This window comes from Schistocerca piceifrons, chromosome 2 (assembly GCF_021461385.2).
Source record: "Schistocerca piceifrons isolate TAMUIC-IGC-003096 chromosome 2, iqSchPice1.1, whole genome shotgun sequence".
Lineage (NCBI taxonomy): Eukaryota > Metazoa > Arthropoda > Insecta > Orthoptera > Acrididae > Schistocerca > Schistocerca piceifrons.
In genome coordinates this window covers 71,593,830-71,620,802 of record NC_060139.1, presented here as the reverse complement: position 1 = coordinate 71,620,802, position 26,973 = coordinate 71,593,830, and the positions used below count along the sequence as shown (strand labels likewise).

The window sequence follows — 26,973 nt, the reverse complement described above, 5'->3', positions numbered from 1 at the left end:
AGGTAGAGAACCACAATTGTAATGTTTTTAAATCATAAAATGGCATTGTCTGGTATATGTGTATAATCAATTTAAATAAAACTTTCTTAAATGTTGCATGTGACTTGATTATTTGTTATTACTGTAAAAGTAAAAGTAGCTCAAGATATCTTTAGCACCCCCTCCTTGAGGTTTTCCTGTATCGGCTACTGCTGTAGACTGCAATGATGCATCATGGACTAGGCAGTGTTCTGGGTTTATGATGGTGCGATGGGAGGGAGACACTGTTAGCAAGCTTGTGAATCCCTGCAACTCATCTTTGTCACATCGGTGCACTGTTGGTGCCAGTTGAATCCATTGTTGCCAGATCGAGATATGTTTTCCATGGCATCAAATATATGGTCATTTTTAAGACTGGTGGGAATTTTTAATCAAACACTGGGCCTTTTTATGTTAATTTTGAGTATAAGATGCACCAGAATTTTGGAGGCAATTTTTCAAAGAAAAATTTGTGTCTTGTAGTCTGTAAAATATGGTATTCTTGAAACAAAATAATTATTACATACATATCCACATTTTAAAATAATTTTTATTCAACTTTCTGTTTGAACCAGGGTACTATCCTTCTTGTGGTTGCAATGTCATTTTTACTATTTGTGAAGCAAAAAAGTTAGTCTTCTATGTGAGCAACATATTGATTAGATGTTAGGTTGCAGTGTATTAAGTCTATTAAATAGCTAAAAGTGTGAAATATTGCCCCCATAATCTTCATAATTTTTGTTCTGCACACATTTTCCAGTGTTAGGCTTCTGAATGAGTGGGAAAGTGTTGTGCCATTAATGATAATTTTCATCTCCTTAACATACTGAATAATTTATTTGATCTCATAATATGTTTTGCTATATCATCACCAGCAGTGCTAGTAGGCATTTTCGCCATTCAAAAATAAATATGAAAGCCAGTAAACATCCTTAACATTCATGATAATCAGATCAGTAAAAGTTATTATAAGGCTCTCCATGTCAAAAACAAATGTAATCAGTTCGTGTATTCTGCCAAAAGAAATCATTAGGTCAGGACCTTCTTATTGGCTACTGTATACTACCATCTGGTTGGGTATGACAAACATGAATGAATTGGTGACTAAGTGCAAGAGATGCCAATACCGTAAGTTCACTTTAGCCAGATTGTACATTCGGTAATGAGTGATGAATGCTTTTACCTTTACGCTGTTGATTCATTGGGAACGTTTGTGTGGGACATCATGTTTTATAGGGAATGTGAATGACTTTGCAGCTTGTCACAGTAATGTGTAGCATTTTGAAATCAGATTCTATGTTACAGTGTTTTTTTTTTATTAGTCATTTTTTCATTTTAATTGGACCAATAATTGCTTTACTTGTTGGGTACATTACACCCTTTTTTAAAAGTTGGGAAATGATGCTTACATATGGGGATTGCAGTAGTTATGTGGAGATGATTAGGCTTGCACAGGTTAGTGTACTGTGGAGAGCTGCATCAAACCTGGATTGGGGCTGAATGCCACAACAACAACATTACTCTCAGATACATTTGTGTCTATATATAAGTTTGACTATGTTTTCAGTTTGTGTTGTTAGTGTTGTGTTGGATCAAAAATCAGACTAGATCTCAGCAGTTTTACAAATGGGACAGAGTAAGATTCACAATATGAAGGAAAGCCAGTTTGCTACATTTTTATGTGTAGCTTTTAAACTACAGCATGAAAACTGGGCCTAGTTTTATGCAAGGCAATTTAGGGGATAACTACAAAATTTAATGTAGGTCTGATCTGTAGTATGAATGAATAGTATGAATAGTAAAGAATGTATGCTGAGCTACATTTTATAATTTTTAATTTGGTTTTGTTGTTAATATCTGATATTTGTTTTAACAGTTATGGGACCTGCGAGCTGGACGGTTGCTAAAGCAGTTCTCAGAGCACAATGGATCTATTTCTGCAGTCAAGTTTCATCCCAATGAATTTTTGTTAGCTGCAGGAAGTGCAGATCGAACTGTTACTTTTTGGGATCTAGAGAAGTTTCAACTTATTTCTACATCTGACAAAGACATTTTTCCTATCAGGTATGAGATATTCACTGTGTTTTCATGTACCATTCTTTGCTTTTTGAGTAAATGTGTGCACATTTTCTAGAGTGATCATTTGCAGTTGAGGTGCATATGTGTCAGAGGGGTCACTGCTCACTATATTTACCTCCACACAATGCAGTTGACTCTGAGGCTCTAACAAATCTTACAGAACAACTCCCCCGACTGTTTCTTCAACTGATAGACTTCAATGCCCATCGTATATTGTGGGGTTTGACCTGTACTTGCCATCGGGGCTGGGTTTTGGAGAGCCTCATGATGTCTCGCGAGCTATGCATCCTCAACACAGGCACTTCCACTCATTTCTGTGCTGTTACTGGAACACTCTCAGCTGTTGACCTCTTTTTTCTGCTCTCCAGCCCTTATGGACTCTGTTCAGATGCAGAAGTCACTGGTGATCCTCATTCCAGTGACCACTTCCCACTCTGTATTCACCTACTGAATTTAACTCTCACTGAAAACACACAGCTAGGATGGATGATCAGCAGAACCAGCTGAATACTGTTTGACCAGCTGGCTATGTTTGTGTGCTGTGACAGCATCCAGGAGTGGGTGGACACATTACACAAGTGATTCACCATGCCACTGACCTCTCCATCCCACAGTCTTCTCAACGTCCTAGGAGGCTACCCGTCCCATAGTGCCTTTTGATTAGTGTTGGCAAAGACTCAACACAGCATCAGGGAGAGCAGGAAAAGGTCATGGCAAGTGTTCCTGGACTCTGTCAACGGTTCCACTTGTTCTTCTACAATATGGGAAGCCATCAGGAGGATATCTGATAAAGGCAGTCGGTTACTTATAGCAGCATTGTTGAATCAGGGGTGTCTACAAACAACACTTGGAGACTTTGCACAGACAATGGCAGAGCATTTTGCACTGACTACTGCCATTGCCAGCTGGGATACAGCATTCTTTCGTTACCATGCCCCCCATGGAAAGGGGTGAGATGGACTTGAGGTCTCACAATTCGGAGTCATATAACTGCCCATTCTGCATGCGGGAGCCGGATTTGGCACTGCTGCTGCAGCTTGTGATACTGCACCCGGCGGTCATGACCAAATGTGATACTGCTTGCTGCAAAGCTTGAAACCAGTGTCCAAGGAAATTTTCTTACAATATTTTAAATCAGTATGGCTGACAGGCAACTTATCCAAATCGTGGAGGGAGGTAATTTTGTCCCTCTTCTTAAATCGAGCAAGGAGCGAACATGACCCAATAGTTACCATAGCATCGTCTGAATGAGCTGTATAGGAAAGACCTTGGAGCGAATGGTTAACCATCATCTGGTATGGATGTTAGACAGAGGCAACTCCTTAGCCTCTCTCATTGTGGATTCAGGGGATTTCGATCAACTAAGTGAAATGAAATGATCGTATGGCATTGTTGGCCGGGAGACACGTTCGGATGAGTTCAGCCACCGTATTGCAAGTCCTTTTTAGGTGACGCCACATCGGCGACTTGCAAGTCAATGATGATGGAGGACATACAACACCCAACCCTCTGCCAGGAATCGAACCCGGGCCCACTGCGTGCTAGGCGGTAACGCTATGACTACATTATGGAGGCGGACTTCGATCCACTGTCAACAACCTGATCTTGCTAGAGTCTGCTGTTCAGCAGGCTTTTCTGCATAAACAGCATTGTGCAAGTATATTTTTTGATAGCAATAAGGCATGCAATACTACTTGGAGACACTTTTTTCTAAGGCAGCTCTACCAATGAGGTTTCTGTGGCTGTCTCCCCATCATTATTTGGTCCTTTTCATCAAAGCACTTTTTTTGATACTCAGTTGGTGACATGCTGTTGGATGTTTTTGAGCAGGAGAATGGTGTTTCTCAGGGCAGTGTTTTAAGTGTTACCCTCATTGCCACAACCATCAGCAGTATCATGTCCACATAAAGGAGTCCAGTACAATGCTCCGTATTTGTGGATTATTTTGGAGTTATCTGTTTCTCCCCCAGTATTGCAACAGCACATCATCAGCTACTTCATACATTGACAAAGATGGGGGAGGAGTGGGCTGCAAAGACTGGTTCTTCATTTTCTGCAGAGAAGACAGAGTGTGTGTGTGTGTGTGTGTGTGTGTGTGTGTGTGTGTGTGTGTGTGTGTGTGTGTGTGTGTTCATTTCAATTGTACATGTTGTATTTTCAGTTTACCTGATTTGAGTGTATGGAACGCCATTCTCCCTTTTAAAGACTGTGTAGTTTTTGGGTCTCAATTTTGACTCCAAGCTGTTGCCACACCTGAAGGACCTGATGGCCAAAGCCCAGAAGGCACTAAACATTTTGAAGTGTGTTAGTCACAGGTCTTGGGGAGCGGAGAGGACACCTCTGTTCCAGTTTTGTAGGGCTGTCTTTCGATCACAGCTGGACTATGGATGCACAGTGGAGCCTTCGTACCTGAAAATCATTGACACAGTCCACCATGATAGATCAGGCTGTCCATGGCCGCTGACAGGACCAAGCCCATATACAGTCTCTGTTCTGAGGCTGGTGAGCCGTCACTTATCATCTGGCGGCAGTTTCTAGTTGCTCATCAGGTTTGTCAGCTCCTTGTTACTTCCACTTCCCCAGCATCCAGCTATAGAATGTCACTTTACAAATCATCCACGGGCAACGAGGCCATTTGGGATCTGTGTGAAATGTATGCTGGAGTCCCTTGTTGTGAGCATGTACAGGCTCAAGTCAGGGGTTGTAACCAACTGCTGCCATGTTTATTGCAGAGTCCCGCAGTAATTTTAGATTTATTGCAGCACAGGAGAGATTGCTTCTGTTTTTAATATGATACTTTTTGACATTTTAAATGAGCGCCACAACTATGTACAGCGTTACCACAAGTTCTGGAAATCAGGGAATTTCAAATGTTTCAGTGAGATCAGGGAAGTTTGAAAGAAGAAGGAAAACTGGAAAAATCTCATTTTTGTCTCAGTAGATGAAATGGTTTGTTAACTGAGATGTCGTGCATTGTAACTGGCTGGTCACAGCTGAGTATGTGCACTGTTTACCTATTCCCTCAGTCTTACTGCTTCTCCTCTTCCTACAATTCCCCTCAGCTTGCAGTCAGTGCTGCCAGCACTTATTGCCACTAACCTAGCAGCTGCCAACGAGAGGTGGGGAAGTGTGAGGAGTGGTTTGTTTGGATCTCATTCTCAGAGATTGTTGATGCAGCTGCCGGAGACGGTGGTCGTGTGTGCATGAATTGTGTCTGAGTGAATGTGTGTGTGTGCTCTCATTTTCTGACAAAGGCTATGACAGAAAGTTTACTTGTGAGAGTGTGATTGTCTTTTCTATGAGCCTTTCTGCAGCTCAGTGATCATCTTTATGGTGAGTTGCTACCTATCCTCATTAGTATTGATTCTCAGAATATTTGCACAAGTTATCTGTTGCATGGATTGATCACCACAGTCTCATTTCATCAACATGGCACATGAATAGGTGGCCACACAAGTGGACTTCCACGGTGGGCCAGAACCGCAGGCCATTTCTGCGGCTATCTCTAACAAATTGGGCCTGCCGATCTGAAGCTCATCATTTTCCACCAATGGGCAAGCCCTGTCCATCGGATCTAGTCTCAGTGATCCACCTGCTGGCTGGGTCTGTTTGTTTATAGCATAATGCAGCAGATTTTCGTGGTTTATCGAAGGACCGAGTACTGTGGTGCTGCTCGGCAGGCCAGAGGCCATGGCCGATGGATTTCAGGAATTGTGAGTGTCTCACTGCAAGTCCATTGTACAGTGCAGCATTTTACAGACATTTGATACACTCTAACACATTTTGGCACTCCAAAAATAATTCATACATTAGAACATATGGACAGTAAGAAGAAAATTGTGGCAGTTGCTTGCAGTTTGTATACAATGTACTCATATATTACTCAAAACAAAAATCACACAGTGACTAATAACTGACAGTAGCGGACATAGTAGATCCAACATTTTATTGGTGGTCACCTAAAGTGTTGGTTCACACAATTCTTCCCTGCCTTATACATTTATTTCAAGAGGCCTGCTTTTTTCTGAGGTTGTTTCTGAAATCAGTGAAGATATTTTAAAACTGTCTTGTGACTCCAAGGAAATGCTTATTTTTGTTACCAAATGTGTTTCGTTTTATTGAAAAAAAAGAAAAGAAAAAAAAAACAAGTGGTCTTAATGAAACACATATACCATTTGGCTTTCTTTCTCCATCTAAAAACAGTTCATTACAAAAATGATGTTAGTGCTTAAGATTTTTTGCTCATACAGGGGAGAAATAAGGAAGTTCTTACATTTTTTTGTCAACTTATGTCTTTACTTACCCTTGGGATCTCAAAATTTGTCAGGGAAAAAATGTTAAAACTTGTTTGGAAATTGAGGAAATATCAGGGAATTTCATGTGGGGAAACTTGTGGCAATCCTGATGTAGTCTTCATGGCTAGGCCTAAACAGGGGAGCTCCATTGGTTCCTCTGTCACTTTCCCCAAATTGTGCACTCAAGATTCAGTTGCCTCCAGAGTTCACTGTATTTGATGCTGAACTAGCTATGGTATTGAGGGCACTGGGGCAGATGAGATCTGCCATGCCTGCTAAATTCCTAGCCCATACCAACTCCCTGAGTGCTCTTTAGTCTCTGCAAAACTTGTATCGAGCTGATAAAGCAGTTCAGGATTTCCTGGATGCCTTCCTCTGGCTACAAGGACTGTAGAAGGAGGTGTCCTCCTGCAGGGTGCCAGGGCACGTGGGTATTGTGGGAAATGGAAGGGCAGATATAGCAGCCAAGGGGGTGAATCTTAATCCTCAGTTAGTTCAGTGTGCCATCTCCCTGCATGTACTCATCTCGCTGTTGAGCTACAGAGTCATGCGTCGTTGGGTACACAAGTGGCTGGAAGTGACTGGTAATAAGCTGTGTCTACTAAATCCCATTATATGGCCCTGTGTGTTTCCTTTTGGCCACAAATAAGGGGTGAGGTCCTGCTTACTTGTCTTCGCATAGGCCACAGCCATCTGATGCAGGGGTTCTTGCTCTGACGACAGGATCCTCCAACATGCGGTGCTTGTGGTGCACAGGTGACTGTGTGTCACATTTTATTGGACTGTGTTTTATTTTCGAGTCAGAGGGCAGCGGCAGCAGATTTGCTGGCAGATCTGCCCTCTATTTTAAGTGACACTGACACAAATACGGTTGGAGTATTGAGATTTTGTGACGTGCCCACCTTGTTTCCAAAAATTTTAGGAAGATGTTCTTAATGTGTAACAGAGTGACTGGCTCATATTTTTTTTGTAAGTGGTCAGGCAGTCACATTTCCCAGTGCTTTTCTTTTAGCTCCTCTGTGGTTTTCCTGTTTTGATCCCCGGAATAGCACCTTTCAACCTTCTCCATTGTATAAAGGCCTGTGTGGGTCAATGCGAGTGAGGTGGGAGCGAGTGAATGACTGTCATTTTGTGTGTTTCCTCTTCACTGTGTGACAGAGAGTTTACACGTTTTATTCACATTTGTATCTTTTAATTTGTGTAAGGGCACTGATAAATGTCGGCGTAGAGTGTGTGTAACTTACACACACACACACACACACACACACACACACAAACAAGTACATATCACGCACACATGACCGCTACGTCTGGCAGCTCCAGCTGGAAGAATGTTGTTACATGATTACCAGGGGCATAGAGATAATCAACATGTGACACACATGCTACATTTCAGAACCTGAAAAGAGAGATTTGGTGGAAGCTGAACTCTTCGAGGATTAACAGTTTGCTGACTGGCCACATATATTGGGTCTAGGAAACTGGCCATTTAAGCCATTATTTAAAGCATTACTGACACATATGTAATTGATGTATCTTCAAGAGTAATACATACTAAAAAAGTGCTAAGCTTCAAGATTAATTTTTCATATTTACTTTATTTCTTAGATAGATTACAGATTTTAAAATTATGTTGACAGAAAGTATAATTATAAGTGTGAGGTGAATTATTGAGCATTTCTACCTCATGAGCTGCCAAAATTTCTTGCTCACATAACAAACGTGACATATTTGTAGCAGAATTACAGCAAACTGTGAAACCTTATGAGTACTTGCACAAAATTGGGTTATTTCAATATATTGGCTCAGCCATACATAACAGCAGCTGTTAGATTTGCTGTTGTTTCTTTCAAAATAGTTCTAGGAATTGACAACATAAGGCAGCACCAGTCAAGGGACAGGTAGCAAGATGTCCATACATTGCTCTCATACAAAGTGAGTCCAGTTTTGAAGCGCTGGGTGGTGCGCATTTTGAGAAAATTGTGGCCCAACCTATAATCGCGTGCAATCTTTTTAACACAGCCCAACATATAGTCAGCTGCAGTCTTTTTAACACAAAGTTGTGGCCTTAACTCTGCTTGGGCTTGGTCTCCAAAGTGTTTATGGGAAGTTAACCCAGGACAACAGATTGGATGGGGGGAAGGGGCGGAGGGGCATATCTAAACAATAAGGAAATTATCGGTAAATTTGAATACTTGTCTTCCATTCAACCCTTTCATGTACCCTGCCAATTAAAAAACTTCTGCAGTTTGTAATTTTTGTTGTTATCAATCTAGTTCCATATTCAAAATGTTAGACTTCTATCTTTGATTATCATTACTATACTCTGTTCATCCCCCCTGCGGGTCCGGGGGTAAGAATAGGCCCGCGGTATTCCTGCCTGTCGTAAGAGGCGACTAAAAGGACTCTCAACTGTTTCGGCCTTTAATGTGATGGTCCCCTAAGGGGTTTGACCACTACTTTTTCAAATTTTCCAATAGTGTGTACCATTTGGGGAAGGACGCCTTACGTGGTGCATCTTAAATCAATTTTGCCCTAAGATCTGGCACACCCGATATTGTCATGGAGTTGGACTTACACCGTGCGTCTGGCCAAATCAGCTGCAGTGTGTTCCGGGTAGCATACATTCCCTCCATTGTGCACTTCCATCTTTGCCCTCATGGTATACATGGATATTCGACACCCGACATCCAGCACGGTAGCCAGTCCGTTGTGGTGGGGTCATCATGTACCCTCTTGGTAGTAGCCCCCTGACTACACAGGGATGGCACTGCTGATGCCTGAGCTGCTACCTCCCCACGTACACCAAGGAATAGATGCCTATCTCTCTGGGGCATCAGGAGTCCCGGCAAAGGTTATCCTGCCAGGCGGTCTTTGCTGTGGCTGGGTGGCGCCCGTGGGGAGAGCCCCTGGTCGGAGAGGGTGGCATCAGGGCGGATGACCCGCAATGAAGCGTAGTACATCATTTCTCGCTGGTGGGCCTCCACCAGCAGTCTCTAAGCGATCGAGGTCTAACCTCAATGGGAAGAAATATCATCCGAGATCATTTCCCTCCGTGGCCACTCCATGGGAGGAACGTATTGCTAAAGAAGGCAGTGGAGATTATTCACCCCCCGGTACCTCGTCTGTATGCGAGTTGATGCTGAATCTTTTATGTCGACCGAGCCCCAATTTTTTGTGGAGCATTTAGAGGACAAGTTCGGGGAGGTGGAGGGCTTGTCCAAAATGCACTCTGGGTCAGTTCTCATCAAAACAGCATCCTCTGCCCAGTCACGGAGGTTGCTCGCTTGCGATAAGTTGGGGATGTTTCCATTAGCATCACGCCCCATAAGAGTTTAAAGACGCTCCAGGGTATTATATTCCACAGGGATTGTCTTCTGCAGTCGGACGATGAACTGTGCGCCAACCTAGAATGACGAGGTGTTCACTTCGTCCGGCACATTCATCGGGGTCCGAGGGATAGTCAGGTGGCCACCGGTGCCTTCATTTTGGCTTTCAAGGGTGACGTCTTACCCGAAAAGGTCAAGGTGATGGTTTACCACTGTGATGTGTACTTCCGGCATCACGTGTCAAGATTGTGGACGTCCTTCGCATCCCAATACTCCATGTGCCCCACCTCCCATCTGTGTTAACTGCGGAGAACACCATTCCCCCTGCTTGCCGGACTGTAGGATATTCCAGAAAGAAAGGAGGATAATGGAATATAAGACCCTGGACCGCATGACCTATACCGAGGCTAGGTGGAAATATTAATGGCTACATCCTGTGCCAATGCCATCAACGTATGCCGCTGCTGCAACATCATCTCCCGTGTTGTCACGTACAGCTGGCTCTCTGCTACGTCAGAATCCATCGGCCCCCTTGATTGTGGGGCGCACTTCACTCCCTGTTGCTCTTGCTCCATCTCCTTCAGGAGCAAATTCACCCCAACCATCGGGGACATTAGTTCCCACTTCCCAGCCGGAGAAGCATGAGACTTCTTTGGCTACTCTCGCCAGGAAGGGGTCCCTTGGGGCCCTCCCATCCCAGGCTTTGCCCAGTGCCAAAGCGGACACCCGCAAGTTTCTGAAACAACCACCGGTCGCTGGTCGTAGGGCCTCACGGTCGTCGGCCGTCCCTGAGACTGACCCAGTGAGGCCCTCCCAGCCAGAACCACCAAAGGCACAGTGCGCAAAGTAGTCAAAGAAAAAGGCTCCCAAGAATCCTGACATTGCGGTGGCACCCGTCCCACCGCAACCTTCCAACTCTGCATCTGAAGATGAGGTGGAGATTCTGGTATCCACTGAGGACCTGGATCTCGCCAGTCCCTCAGACGTGATGGATAGCTGTTGCACAGGTAGTCAATCGGTGGCAACAGGGGCCCAGGAGGCGCAATCTGCCTCCCCAGTCCCTTCCCACCTTTCTCAGCCATGGACAATGTCATCCTCCAGTGGAACTGCGGCGGTTTCTTCCACGATCTTGCTGAGCTCCAACAACTTCTCAGCCTTCACCCTTTCTTCTGCATTGCTGTTCAAGAAACTTGGTTTCCGGCAATGTGAACCCCCGCCCTCCGTGGCTATCGGGGTTATTATAAGAACCGGGCAGCTTATGAATGGGTGTCTGGTGGCATCTGCATCTATGTCCTTCATTCTCTTCATCGCGAGTCTATCCCTCTACAAACACTGATGGCTCCAAACAGGAGAATTTCCTTGGCTGTTCTGTGGTGTTCCCTGATTCGCCTCTCTGCTGAATATACCGTTTTCGCAGCGGAGCTCCACGCAATCCTGACGGCACTGGAGCAGATGCATCGTGTTCGGGGCGATCGATTTCTTCTCTGCTCCGATTCTCTTAGTGCCTTACAATCGCTGCAGAACCTGTACCCGACTGAAGAGATGGTCCAGCTGATACATAGCCAACTGTACTTGCTCCAACAGCGGGGTAAAGAGGTATCCTTCTGCTGGGTGCCTGGTCATGTCGGCATCTGGGGCAATGAACAGGCTGATCGGGCTGCCAAGGAGGCCTGCAGAGAGCAGGATGTGGTCCAGTGTCCTATCCCCTTGCAGTCAGTCATCGCTGCACTCCACAGGAAGTGCATGGAGTTGTGGGAGGACGAATGGCTGGCGGTGACGGCCAATAAACTGCGGTCGGTAAAGTCAACCACTCGGCCGTGGCGTTCCTCCTGTCGGTTGCTCAGGCGGGAAGAGGTGGCCCTCACACGTCTTCGGATCGGGGACTGTCCTCTGACGCATAGCTATTTATTACGGCGGGAGGATCCTCCGTTTTGTGATGCTTGTGGTGTGCACATCTCTGTCCGCCACATTTTAACAGACTGCATTTTATACCGTGATGCAAGGGCAGAAGCACAAGTTGATGGTGATCTGCCCTGTGTTTTAGCTAATGATGAGACGTGTGTGTCTAGGGTTTTTAAGTTTTGTGCTGTGTCTGGACTCTGGCCTAAACTTCTAGGCTGGAGGTTTTAGTGTATTGCAGAGTGGCTGACTCCTCCCTTTTTTTTCCTTGCGGTCAGCCAGCCACTTCCATCTGCTACATTGTTTGAGCCCCCTCTCTCGTTTTCTTCTTGTGTTGTCCATGTTTTACTGCTGACGCCCTGCTTCATCCCACGCTTCGGTGTGGGTGAGCACATCTTTTCCGATGATTGTTTCCCGTGTTTTATGTTCCGTTTTATGTAAATATTCTGAGCTTTTTTCTTCCTTGACACCCGTCTCACTATGATACTGAACGGGCGCTGAAGACATTGCTGTCGTGCGCCCACAAAACCCCTCTACTACTACTACTACAAACACCTTTAGAGGCTGTCGCTGTTCGGGTGTGGATGCCACAGGCTGTTACTGTCTGCAGTCTCTATCTTCCACCGGCTGAAGATGTTCCGCAGCATGTCCTGGTGGCACTGATAGCCCAATTGCCGCCACCGTCCCTGTTACTGGGCGACTTCAACGCCCATAACCGTCTGTGGGGTGGGTCAGTGGCAACAGGTCCAGGCGCCACCATTGAGAACGTATTGGCACAGGTCGACCTCTCCCTTTTAAATGATGGTGCCTTCTCACATTTCAGTGTGGCACATGGCACGTACTCCGCCATTGACCTTTCGATCTGCAGCCCTATCCTCGTACTATGTGTTCAATGGAGTGTGCATGACGATCTGTGTGGTAGTGACCACTTTCCGATCTTTCTGTCACTGCCACAGTGTCACTCTTCTGGGCACCCTTGTAGATGGGCTGTGAATAAGGGTGACTGGGACTTGTTCTCCTCCACTGCCACCATTGAGTCTCTTTCTAATGAAGCCATTGATGCGGTGGTTCACTCGGTCACCACCGGCATCGTTATTGCCGCAGAATCTGCTATTCCTCGTTCTTCTGGGTCCCCTCGGCAGAGGACTGTGCCTTGGTGGTCGCTTGCGATTAAAGATCGCAGGCAGGCGGTCCAGCGTCACAAGTGGCATCCATCTTTAGAAAACCTCATCGCCTTTAAACGGCTCCATGCGCAGGCCCGCCGCTTCATTCACCAGCACGAGCAGGAGTGCTGAGAACGGTATGTCTCCACCATTGGCCTCCAAATCTCTCCATTGCACGTCTGGGCCAAGATTAGACGCCTCTATGGCTATCGGATCCCTGTCAGCATCCCTGGGCTGTCACTGAATGGAACAGTTTGTACTGACCCCGACATAATTGCAAACCGCTTAGCAGACCATTTTGCTCTCAGTTCTGCATCTGTGAATTACCCACTGGCTTTCCGCTCCATTAAAGAGCGGTTGGAACATCGGAGCCTTTCATTTCACACGCGCCATCCTGAATCCTACAATGTCCCATTCACTGAGTGGGAATTCCACAGTGCCCTAGCCACTTGCCCTGATACAGCTCCCGGGCCAGATCACATCCACTGTCAGATGCTGAAACACCTCTCAGTGGACTGCCAGCGGCACCTCCTCGACCTTTACAACCATATCTGGGTCGAGGGTGAGTTTCTGTCGCAATGGCAGGAAAGCATTGTTATCCCCGTTTTGAAGCCTGGCAAGAACCCATTGGAGGTGGACAGCTACTGTCCCATTAGCCTCACCAACGTTCTTTGCAGGTTGCTCAAACGCAAGGTGAGCCGGAGGTTGAGCTGGGTACTCGAGTCTAGGGGCCTTCTGGCTCCGTCTCAGGGTGGTTTCCGTAAAGGCCGCTCTGCCACTGACAATCTGGTGTGCCTGGAGTCAGCCATCTGTATGGCCTTTGCCTGCTGTCAACACCTGGTCGCTGTCTTTTTCGACATGCGGAAGGCATACGATATGACGTGGCGCCATCACATCCTCTACACTTCATGGTTGGGGTCTTCGGGGTCCACTGCCAATTATCCTCCAAAATTTTCTGTCGCATCATACCTGCCGCATGCAAGTTGCGGCCTCCCATAGTTCCTCCCGAGTTCAGGAGAATGGGGTACCACAGGGGTCTGTCCTAAGTGTCTGCCTGTTTTTAATTGCAATTAACGGGCTTGCTGCAGAAGTGGGAATGTCTGTCTCAGCTTCCTTGTATGCTGACGTCTTCTGCATCTACTATAGCTCCATTGGCATTGCAGCCGCTGAACGTCAGCTTTCCAGGCACTATCCGCAAGGCGCAGTCTTGGGCTGTAGTGAATGGCTTCCAGTTTTCGGCTGCCAAGACCTGCGTTATGCATTTCTGCCGGCGACGAACAGTTCACCCTGAGCTGCAGCTTTATCTTGCTGGCAAACCTCTTGCTGTGGTGGAGACACATTAATTTTTGGGTGTGGTTTTTGATGCCCAGTTGACTTGGCTCCCACATATTCGGCAGCTTAAACAGATGTGTTGGCGGCATCTTAATGCTCTGTGATGCTTGAGCCACACCAGTTGGGGCGCCGACCGATCTACCCTCTTACGGCTCTACCAGGCGTAAATTCAGTCCCGTCTGGATTATGGGAGCCTGGCTTATGGTTCAGCATCCCCATCTGCGTTGCGGGTGCTGGACCCAATCCTTCACAGCGGGATCCAACTTGCCACTGGTGCTTTCCGGACCAGTCCTGTGGACAGCATACTTGTGGAGGCAGGTGTCCTTCCACTGCGGTTACGGCGCCAATGTTTACTGGCCACTTATGCTACGAATGTGAGACCTTAACTTTTCCCGGCGAATTGAATGTTCAAATAACTTACAGGTTTGCTGCCGGGTGACGTTGTCGAACACCGTCGATATTTCGACAGGAGCACACCCTGCCATTCTCAAGGCACAAATGCAAGGAAGAAGAAATGTGCAAGCAAATTTAATACCTCGGTTCACAGAGGAGAAACAAGGAAGACACCACACACAGAACAAGTGTCAACACAAACAAAGATAACCAACATCAGAAATACCGATAGTTACTATTAATCAACAGGTGAGGTAGCGCTAATTGTGTCCCTCTGTTTTTTGATGAGAGGCAGAGCCGGATTCCAGGCAGCATTTAAACAAAATCTACCATCTCTGTTAATAAGGTTGCTTGATAGTCTGATTTCAACAGCTTCCTTAATAACACTATCCCAATAGCTTGACGTGCAAGCCAGAATCTCCGTGTTGTTGTATTCCGTAGGATGACCGGTGTCAAGGCAATGTTCTGCAATAGTGGATTTGCTCGGCTGTTGTAAGCGTGTGTGACACTTATGTTCACTACACCGGTTTTCCACAGTCCTGATTGTCTGACCAATATATGACATGCCACAACTGCACGGAATACGATAGAACCCAGCCTTACGCAAACCAAGATAATCTTTTACGGATGCCAACAGGGCCTTAATCTTAGAAGGTGGTCGAAAAACACATTTCACATCATATTTCCGCAAAATACAGCCAATCCTGTTGGAAATGCTTCCGGCATAAGGCAGAAAGGCCGTAGACTTAGGTGCCACTTCGTTGCTATCGTCACTCACCCATTGCACAGAAGGCTGATGGTGCAATGCACATTTGATCTGCCTCTCATTATAACCATTCTGACGAAAGGTGACATCGAGATGTGTTAGCTTAGCTGCCAAACTTTCAGGGCCCTGCGAACCAAGGTGCGAAGTACTCCTTCACGCTGAGCTGGATGGTGACAGCTATCAGCTCGCAGATACAAGTCAGTGTGGGTAGGCTTCCTATAAACAGAATGTCCCAACGTACCATCAGTCTTCCTTTTGACCAACACATCAAGGAAGGGAAGGCATCCATTCTTTTCCACCTCCATAGTGAACTGAATATTCGGTTGGATTGAATTCAGATGTTCCAAAAACCGGTTTAAATTCTCACTACCATGAGGCCAAGCAACAAAAGTATCGTCTACATATCTGAAAAAACACGCAGATTTCAAGGTCGCTGACTCCAATGCACGTTCCTCAAAGTCCTCCATAAACAAATTGGCCACAATAGGTGACAACGGGCTTCCCATTGCAACTCCATCACTCTGTTCGTAGTACTGACCATTGAATAAAAAGTAAGTGGAAGTCAGCACATGTCGAAACAAATTTGTTAACTCTACACCAAACTTAACCTCAATTAGCTGCAACGAATCAGAGAGGAACGCGAGTGAAAAGAGAAACCACATCAAAGCTGACTAAAATATCAGAGTCATTCAAATGCATTCCCTGCAATCGACATAAGAAATCTGCAGAGTTCTTAATGTTTTGTTCACACCTACCTACTAGTGGGCTCAACAAACTAGCAAGATGTTTAGCTACACGATATGTCAGAGCACCAGTGTTAGAAACAATAGGCCTCAACGGGACAGCCTCTTTATGGACCTTAGGGAGGCCATATAATCTAGGTGGTACAGCACAGTAACAAAAGTTTTGTAGATTAGAGTAGATTCAGGTTTTGTTCCATAGACCCAAAAAGAGGAGATTCTTGTGGGTGTAGAACATGTCAGAAAATACAACATAAAAAAAAGATGATTTGAATATAATTCTCATTTCCCTGATATTTTGTCAGGAGACTGTCAAACAGTACCTGGAACAGCTAATATTTACAGAATTAATGCACTGTTAGAATGAAACAAAATTATGCACTACTAATATATTATCATACTCAAAATACCTATCTTGACTGTTGAGTTCAAGTGGTGTCAAATCTGAAAGCTGATCTAACAGTTCCTGTTAAGGTATTCATCTATATAGTAGGAGGAGTTGCCTACCAAAAAGTCTTTCAAACTCATATTAAACTGTGCTTTATCTGAAATCAAGTTTTTAATAGTTGCTGGCAATTTATTGAAAATGTGTGTTCCTGAATATTGGAACCATTTTTGGACCAAGGTAAGTGATTTTAGGTCATTATGTAGATTATTCTTATTTCTTGCATTGATACTTGGTGTTGAGCTGTTGGTTGGAAATCAACACACATTATTTACAACAAATATTAGTAAGGAATAAATATACTGAGAACCATTGGTTAGAATACCCAGTTCCTTGAATAAGTTTCTACATGATGATCTTGATTTTACACCACAAATGAGTCTTATTACAAGCTTTTGCACTCTAAAAACTTTTGACTGGTTGGTGAGTTACCCCAGAATATGCTCCCATATGATATAATAGAATGAAACCAGACAAAGTATGCAAGTTTTTTTTCATATTTATATCTCCTACATCTGATATCATTCACATTGCAAACACGTTTCAGCACTTCGGAAGTTCTGTGGTATACCCTTCCCAACTGAATTTGTTATCAAGTTGTAATCCCAGAAATTTAACTGTAGACCTCTTCTGTTTGCATGTCTTCATGTATTACACACACTGTGAAGGAAATCTCTTACAAGTTCTGAGCAGCCTATAGTGGGTCTTTTCAATGTTTATTGACAGTGGATTAGCTTTAAACAATTTATTAATGCCAGTGAAAATTTGATTAGCAGCCATATCTAAGTCTGTACTTGATTTATCTAAAAACAAAGGTGCTGTGACTTACCAAACGAAGCGCTGGCAGGTCGATAGACACACAAACTAACACAAACAAACACACAAAATTCAAGCTTTCGCAACAAACTGTTGCCTCATCAGGAAAGAGGGAAGGACGAAAGGATGTGGGTTTTAAGGGAGAGGGCAAGGACTCATTCCAATCCCGGGAGCGGAAAGACTTACCTTAGGGTGAAAAAAGGTCAGGTATACACTCGCACACACTCACATATCCATCCACACATATACAGACACAAGCAGACATATTTAAAGACAAAGAGTTTGGGCAGAGATGTCAGTCGAGGCGGAAGTGCAGAGGCAAAGATGTTGTTGAATGACAGGTGAGATATGAGTGGCGGCAACTTGAAATTAGCGGAGATCGAGGCCTGGTGGGTAATGGGAAGAGAGGATATATTAAAGAGCAAGTTCCCATCTCCGGAGTTCGGATAGGTTGGTGTTAGTGGGAAGTATCCAGATAACCCGGACGGTGTAACACTGTGCCAAGATGTGCTGGCCGTGCACCAAGGCATGTTTAGCCACAGGGTGATCCTCATTACCAACAAACACTGTCTGCCTGTGTCCATTTATGCGAATGGACAGTTTGTTGCTGGTCATTCCCACATAGAATGCGTCACAGTATAGGCAGGTCAGTTGGTAAATCACGTGGGTGCTTTCACACGTGGCTCTGCCTTTGATAGTGTACACCTTCCGGATTACAGGACTGGAGTAGGTGGTGTTGGGAGGGTGCATGGGACAGGTTTTACACCGGGGGCGGTTACAAGGGTAGGAGCCAGAGGGTAGGGAAGGTGGTTTTGGGATTTCATAGGGATGCACTAAGAGGTTATGAAGGTTAGGTGGACAGCGGAAAGACACTCTTGGTGGAGTGGGGAGGATTTCATGAAGGATGTATCTCATTTCAGGGCAGGATTTGAGGAAGTCGTATCCCTGCTGGAGAGCTCCATTCAGAATCTGGTCCAGTCCCGGAAAGTATCCTGTCACAAGTGGGGCACTTTTGGGGTTCTTCTGTGGGAGGTTCTGGGTTTGAGGGGATGAGGAAGTGGCTCTGGTTATTTGCGTCTGTACCAGGTTGGGAGGGTAGTTGCGGGATGCGAAAGCTGTTGTCAGGTTGTTGGTGTAATGTTTCAGGAGCAGATTCGTTTGCCACGAGGACCTAGGCTGTAGGGAAGGGACCGTTTGATGTGGAATGGGTGGCAGCTGTCATAATGGAGGTACTGTTGCTTGTTGGCGGGTTTGATGTGGACGGACGTGTGAAGCTGGCCATTGGACAGATGGAGGTCAAGGTCAAGGAAAGTGGCATGGGATTTGGAGTAGGACCATGTGAATCTGATAGAACCAAAGGAGTTGAGGTTGGAGAGGAAATTCTGGAGTTGTTCTTCACTGTGAGTCCAGATAATGAAGATGTCATCAATAAATCTGTACCAAACTTTCGGTTGGCAGACCTGGGTAACCAAGAAGGCTTCCTCTAAGCGACCCATGAATAGGTTGGCATACGAGGGGGCCATCCTGGTACCCATGGCTGTTCCCTTTAATTGTTGGTATGTCTGGCCTTCAAAAGTGAAGAAGTTGTGGGTCAGGATGAAGCTGGCTAAGGTAATGAGGAAAGAGGTTTTAGGTAGGGTGGCAGGTGATTGGCGTGAAAGGAAGTGCTCCATCGCAGCGAGGCCCTGGACGTGCAGAATATTTCTGTATAAGGAAGTGGCATCAATGGTTACAAGGATGGTTTCCGGGGGTAATGGATTGGGTAAGGATTCCAGGCGTTCGAGAAAGTGGTTGGTGTCTTTGATGAAGGATGGGAGACTGTTGTAATGGGTTGAAGGTGTTGATCTACGTAGGCAGAGATACGTTCTGTGGGGACTTGGTAACCAGCTACAATGGGCCGGCCGGGATGATTGGGTTTGTGAATTTTAGGATGAAGGTAGAAGGTAGGGGTGCGGGGTGTCGGTGGGGTCAGGGGGTTGATGGAGTCAGGTGAAAGGTTTTGCAGGGGGCCTAAGGTTCTGAGGATTCCTTGAAGCTCCGCCTGGACATCAGGAATGGGATTACCTTGGCAAACTTTGTATGTGGTGTCGTCTGAAAGCTGACGCAGTCCCTCGGCCACGTACTCCCGACGATCAAGTACTACGGTCGTGGAACCCTTGTCCGCCGGAAGAATAACGATGGGTTGGTCAGCCTTCAGATCACGGATAGCCTGGGCTTCAGCAGTGGTGATGTTGGGAGTAGGATTAAGGTTTTTTAAGAAGGATTAAGAGGCAAAGCTGGAAGTCAAAAAATTCCTGGAAGGTTTGGAGAGGGTGATTTTGAGGAAGAGGAGGTGGGTCCCGCTGTGACGGAGGACGGAACTGTTCCAGGCAGGGTTCAATTTGGATAGTGTCTTGGGGAGTTGGATCATTAGGAGTAGGATTAGGATCATTTTTCTTCATGGCAAAGTGATATTTCCAGCAGAGAGTACGAGTGTAGGACAGTAAATCTTTGACGAGGGCTGTTTGGTTGAATCTGGGAGTGGGGCTGAAGGTGAGGCCTTTGGATAGGACAGAGGTTTCGGATTGGGAGAGAGGTTTGGAGGAAAGGTTAACTGCTGAATTAGGGTGTTGTGCTTCCAGATTGTGTTGATTGGAATTTTGAGGTTTTGGAGGGAGTGGAGCTGGAAGTGGGAGGTTGAGTAGATGGGAGAGACTGGGTTTGTGTGGAATGAGAGGAGGTTGAGGTTTGCTGGAAAGGTTGTGAAGGGTGAGTGAGTTGCCTTTCCGGAGGTGGGAAACCAGGAGATTGGATAATTTTTTGAGGTGGAGGGTGGCATGCTGTTCTAATTTGCGGTTGGCCTGTAGGAGGATGCTCTGAACAGCCGGTGTGGATGTGGCAGAGGAAAGATTGAGGACTTTTATTAAGGATAGGAGTTGACGGGTGTGTTCATTGGCTGAGTTGATGTGTAGGTGAAGGATTAGGTGGGTGAGGGCAATGGATTCTTCAGTTTGGAACTGGTATAGGGACGGATGGAAAGAAGGGTTGCAGCCAGAGATGGGAACTTTAAGTGTGAGGCCTTTGGGGGTAATGCCAAATGTCAGACAAGCCTGAGAAAATAGAATATGGGAGCGTAATCTGGCTAGGGCGAAGGCATGTTTGCGGAGGGAATGTAAATAAAACTTAATGGGGTCGTTGTGGGGGTGTTGTGAGGTTGACATGGTATTAGAAAGTGGAAAGTGTAACATGAGACTGATATGAAAACGAAAATAGAAATATATGGGGATAGACAAAGGTGAACTGGAAAGTGTTAAAAAAGGCGAAAAATGTTGGTTACAGCTGGGCTATGTTGGACTTGGGTTGGTAGACAACGATGTGCACAAAGGTTAGGTGGTTGTGTTGCCGCCAAAACGCATTAAAGGAGGGAGAGATTCGGGAAAATTTCGAAAAAACGGTGTGTAAATGTATTAAAAGGAGTGGTTTTGTGGTGGCCGATTATGAAAGTGAAGCTAACAATTGTCTGACGAAGAAATAATGACGTTAAAACCTGTGGGAAGTGGCTAAAAATTATCAGTGATGTGGGAAAAACAGAAATGGAAATAAAGCGAAAGTTATTAGAACTAGCTGAAATGGTTGTTTAATAGGTGAAAGGAACTGTTTGTGAACTAGAAACGGTGGATTTTATAGCAGCGGTAGTTGGTTATGGTATGGAAGTGGGTTACGTATTATTGAGTATATATAGGCGGGATAAAATAGTATAGTGGATTACGGTAAAAAGGAGAAGGTGAATACAAAGTGAAACTACTGGCAAAAACAGAAAGAGAAAATAAGATGACAGAAAAGATTTCGAAATGCAACAGTGACAATAACAAACGTAATTGTTGGGTTCAAATTAATGATATGAATATGATAGAGGGAAACATTCCACGTGGGAAAAATATATCTAAAAACAAAGATGCTGTGACTTACCAAACGAAGCACTGGCAGGTCGATAGACACACAAACAAACACACAAAATTGAAGCCTTTGCAACAAACTGTTGCCTCATCAGGAAAGAGGGAAGGAGAAGGAAAGACGAAAGGATGTGGGTTTTAAGTGAGAGGGTAAGGAGTCATTCCAATCCTGGGAGCGGAAAGACTTACCTTAGGGGGAAAAAAGGACAGGTATACATTCGCGCACACACACACATATCCATCCACACATATACAGACACAAGCAGACATATTTAAAGACAAAGAGTTTGGGCAGAGATGTCAGTCGAGGCAGAAGTGCAGAGGCAAAGATGTTGTTGAATGACAGGTGAGGTATGAGTGGCGGCAACTTGAAATTAGCGGAGATTGAGGCCTGGTGGGTAACGGGAAGAGAGGATATATTGAAGAGCAAGTTCCCATCTCTGGAGTTCGGATAGGTTGGTGTTAGTGGGAAGTATCCAGATAACCCGTACGTTGTAACACTGCGCCAAGATGTCCTGGCCGTGCACCAAGGCATGTTTAGCCACAGGGTGATCCTCATTACCAACAAACACTGTCTGCCTGTGTCCATTCATGCGAATGGCCAGTTTGTTGTTGGTCATTCCCACATAGAAAGCTTCACAGTATAGGCATGTCAGTTGGTAAATCACGTGGGTGCTTTCACACGTGGCTCTGCCTTTGATTGTGTACACCTTCCGGGTTACAGGGCTGGAGTAGGTGGTGGTGGGAGGGTGCATGGGACAGGTTTTACACCGGGGGCGGTTACAAGGGTAGGAGCCAGAGGGTAGGGAAGGTGGTTTGGGGATATCATAGTACTTGATTTGCTATTTATTACAATGTTTGTATCATCTGCAAACAAAACAAACTTAGCATCTGGCAGTGTAACAGACTAGAGGTCACTAATGCACATAAGAAAAAGCAACGGACGCTAGGTGGAATCTTGAGAAACACCGCATGTAATTAATTCCCAATAAGATGAAGTCTGATTGCTTACTCCAGGTATTTTGCAATGACACAGTTTGTTAGCTAATGAATGAAGTACATTCTCACTGTACATGTAAATAACCTTCCGTATATCAGAACCCTTAAGGAACCCAGACTGTGGCTTGGACAATATATTATTTTCGGTCAGGTGGTTAAGAAGATGCTTGAACACAACCTTTTCAGATGTTATTGAGAAAGCCGGCAAAAGTGAAACTGGTTGACAGTTTGACTGCATCTCTTTATTCCCCTTCCTGTAAAGAGGCTTAACTCCAGCACATTTTAGCCAGTCAGGAAGTGTTTCACTGATCAGAGATTGATTACACAGATAACTTTAGACAGAACATGAAGATACTTTGATTAACTTCATTGATATGTTATCATAACCACTAGAATAGAATTTTAAGGATTTTAGGGAGAAGTGAGTGTCATTTAGATTTTACTGAAGAGTGAATGAGTGTGTGTGTGTGTGTGTGTGTGTGTGTGTGTGTGTTTGGCAGGCTTTTTTTATCAGTTGCTTTCAAATAGTTGCAGTGAATTAATGAAATGAAAATGGTTATCACTTGTATTTTGCTTGTGGTATACAGGTATACTGGTTTTAGAGATATAATTGCAGTTTCTCATTATATGGTGATGTGGTCTCAGGACACTGTTACTTTCTTTTACAGATGTATTTCCTTTAGTGAAAATGGAGAGTGCCTGTTTGCTGGTTCACAAGAGTCACTCAGAGTTTATGGTTGGGAGCCAACACAAATATTTGATACTGTTCCTATTCCTTGGGGGAAAATCCAGGATATAGCATTAGCCCAGAACCAGTTGATTGGTGCATCAATTAAAATGACAAACGTCATTCTACATATTGTAGACCTCAGTAAGGTGCAACCATTTGGAGGTGAGCCCACTGCATTCCACTCTCCATTTGTGCATGGCCAAACTGTGAGAAAGAGCTTTAGCAGAGACCGACCATTCAATGTAGCAAAAGCAAGGTGAGTGTACAAATTTTGTTGTTTTCAATACGTCATTGATTGCATGCCATTAGGTACTTTCCTGTTGATGGGGTGGTAGTTTAAATTTGCTGCAGTTATAAAAAGTATTTGTAGTGGTTTGTTTTATACTCTGTGTACATTAGGGTACAGTTTCAGTTACATGGCAGCAATTGTATGGGCCATAAAACACACATACATACACTTTTATATCCACAAAGCTACTTTTGTCTCCCAGCACTGCAGCTCAAGTAAATGGAGGTTGTAGAAAACAATAAGAGTTAATGAAAGGTATATACTAGTGAAGTTGGTTAAAGTTAAGATATAAGATGTGGAGTGTGCATCTGGTACAAGGGCAGGTTGGCAGAATGTGGTGCGAACGAGAGAAGGATCAGAGGCAGATGGAGGACAGGGGCTGATAGAGATTAGGGGCAGAGCATGTGCAAGAATGGAGAATATTGTACTGGAAGTGTGTGTGTGTGGGGAGGGGGGGGCGGGGCAGGAAATCCGGCTGTGTTGGGCTCTGAAGCTTCCATTGTATTTAGTAGGTTCAAGCCTGTCAATTGCATTTCCTTCATAGTCAGCTGCATGGGCACCTGTGTGCACCAGTATTCATTCATGGACTGCTTAGAAAATTTAACACACATACCATACAATTTGAATTTGCCACCTTACTACACTTGTATAATCACTTGTTTTTTATTTGTTACATTTTTGTTCATTCAGTGACTGAAATAAGGAAGTACAACAAGGTTATTTGTAAATTTACATCTCAGCCTTTGGTTTATCAGCTGCGTTTCATGGCAGTATGGTTAATGAGTGATTTAAAGACTGTTTTGGTATAAAAGATTTTTCCGGCAATTCATTGAAAGATTTTTGCATCACTGCTTTACACTTCTACCACAGTTAACTTTGTAAAGAAAATCTCTGATTGTACTTCTGGAAGTCCCGCATCCCTCTCGGAGAGTAATGTCTCTGAAGAATTCTATTAGCTTCACTTGCACTCCTTAATATTACCAAATTGTGAGTTTCTTACAGAGCGCAACCTGTATTATGTGGGTTAGAGTTCAGTGCACCTCGGGTTCCTTTTGCTGGGAGCTAGTCAATTTGACAATCATTCAACTACCATAACCTATATATGCATGCTTCAGCAATCGCTGGTGGGCACAGTGAGGAAAAGGTGCCCAGAAAAAGTTTAAATCTCACTACTGCCATTGTGTTGGAGGTTTTCTTCAGACTCATTCTCTGTGGACACACTGAACAGCACGGGAAAAATATGAAAAGATACTGTTAACAAGGTCAGGACAGACTATTTCCTTCCTTCATGTAAAGATTCTCTAGTTATCAGTCTGGAATGAGGCACAAGGGGTAGTCATAAAGTTGCAATTATCATTAAAAAAAAAAACCTTAAGTAATGTAATGAATTTCTTGTTTCTCTCCAGTTATGTGCCGCCTGCAGTCTTGGTAAACACTGCAGTCCCTGCACCACATTACCATAGATTGTTGCAAGAGTTGCCGAAACAAATGGCGCATCCCATTGATGAAGTGGAGTCTTTGCAGTAATTTGTTTTAGGCAGCAGCAGTAATATTGCATTGGTATCAGCCCAAACCAGATGGAAGGCTGAAGAATTCATCTGGATTATCTTGACACAGCTGCAATATTTTTGATGCTGCTGAATTACTACATGATATTGCACTTTGTGAATGGGATGTGCTATTTTGTTTTAGCTTCTCTACTGGTGTGACATTTGGATTTCACTGTGTATCAAAACTGCACACATGTCTACAAACAAACAAACAAACACACACACAACTAATTCTGACTACCTTTTGGAATCGTTTGTGGGAGAAAAGACAGCTATGGCCACTGTTAAGGCTAACAGCAGCATGGGGTTGGTATATTTCTCACAAATTAAGAATAGGTGGAGGGAGCTGAAAAGTGTGACACAGTGGGCAGTTAGGCTTTTTTTTCCTCTGATTATTCTTGAGTGACATACAGTAAAGTAGTGAAAAGTAAAGGGAATTTTTTATAATGTGTATTGCCACTTTGTTCCATTGCTTTCCTTGATTTGCACTATATGTACAGTTATACCTTGTGCTGGTCTGGTGTGTTATGTCATGTTAATAATATGTAATAATGGATAACTACATGTAAACAAATTGCTTTTCAGATTGGATGTAAAAACAATTGAAGAATCAGACAGGTCTGGCACGGATCCAGAGGAGGACGCAACTTCTTTGGCAGACATAAAGAATGTGGCAGATTATGAAAATATTTTCCAACCAAATCGAACTCGTAAGATTTATTTTCTGTTTCTTTATTCACTCCAAGTTTTGTAGCCAGTTTTAACATATGTCATATAAAGTAAGTCGTGACAGTTCACTGAAGTTGATATTTGGCTTCAAGAAATAGTTAAATACTATATAAGCAACATGAGGAAGCATGTCTTCAAAAAATAGAAAGCAAGATAAATGTAAAGGACAGATGTAAGTCTTATTTTGCTATATCAGGATTGTGTCAAAAGGAAAATCTTGACAAAGGACGAATGACATGACACAATGTGACATTTCATTAAAGCTGGATTTTATACGTAGTAAAACACCCAAGGTACCCTCAATAATTTTTCGAGTACTTTGTGGCCGTGTGAAGCCCCAACTCCCCAGCTCAACTCCCTGCTCCCAACCAGAGAGCTTCCTCCTCCTCCAGCATCTAATGATGACAGGATTTTGTATAGGGAATCTTCTCCCCAGAAATTGACAGCCCAGTGGCCCAACACCAGCCAGTGGCTGCAAAAGCCACAACTCTGGGTCCAAGGGCTGCCTGCTCCCTTCAGTTCATAGCCCCACAGTGTACTCCTGACGCTCTAAAGTACGATAAAGTGGAAAAGGAGAAACCTCAGGAGAAGGATCCTCTGGTGACCCTGGATGCACCAAGACAATCATCTTCGAATTCGGTACATACACTCCTGGAAATGGAAAAAAGAACACATTGACACCGGTGTGTCAGACCCACCATACTTGCTCTGGACACTGCGAGAGGGCTGTACAAGCAATGATCACACGCACTGCACAGCGGACGCACCAGGAACCGCGGTGTTGGCCGTCGAATGGCGCTAGCTGCGCAGCATTTGTGCACCGCCGCCGTCAGTGTCAGCCAGTTTGCCGTGGCATACGGAGCTCCATCGCAGTCTTTAACACTGGTAGCATGCCGCGACAGCGTGGACGTGAACCGTATGTGCAGTTGACGGACTTTGAGCGAGGGCGTATAGTGGGCATGCGGGAGGCCGGGTGGACGTACCGCCGAATTGCTCAACACGTGGGGCGTGAGGTCTCCACAGTACATCAATGTTGTCGCCAGTGGTCGGCGGAAGGTGCACGTGCCCGTCGACCAGGGACCGGACCGCAGCGACGCACGGATGCACGCCAAGACCGTAGGATCCTACGCAGTGCCGTAGGGGACCGCACCGCCACTTCCCAGCAAATTAGGGACACTGTTGCTCCTGGGGTATCGGCGAGGACCATTCGCAACCGTCTCCATGAAGCTGGGCTACGGTCCCGCACACCGTTAGGCCGTCTTCCGCTCACGCCCCAACATCGTGCAGCCCGCCTCCAGTGGTGTCGCGACAGGCGTGAATGGAGGGACGAATGGAGACGTGTCGTCTTCAGCGATGAGAGTCGCTTCTGCCTTGGTGCCAATGATGGTCGTATGCGTGTTTGGCGCAGTGCAGGTGAGTGCCACAATCAGGACTGCATACGACCGAGGCACACAGGGCCAACACCCGGC

General features: G+C 45.0%; 1 protein-coding gene across 2 annotated transcripts in view; it reads left to right on the top strand.

Moving 5' to 3' along the window:
• The window catches only part of LOC124775165 (katanin p80 WD40 repeat-containing subunit B1), a 140,785-nt gene that overhangs the window by 9,359 nt on the left and 104,453 nt on the right, over positions 1-26,973 (top strand). For both annotated transcript variants that reach the window (XM_047250005.1, XM_047250003.1), the window contains exons 5-7: positions 1,895-2,082; positions 22,875-23,192; positions 25,361-25,485. In XM_047250005.1, the coding sequence (XP_047105961.1) occupies positions 1,895-2,082; positions 22,875-23,192; positions 25,361-25,485 (631 nt within the window). The remainder of the gene's footprint in view (positions 1-1,894; positions 2,083-22,874; positions 23,193-25,360; positions 25,486-26,973) is intronic.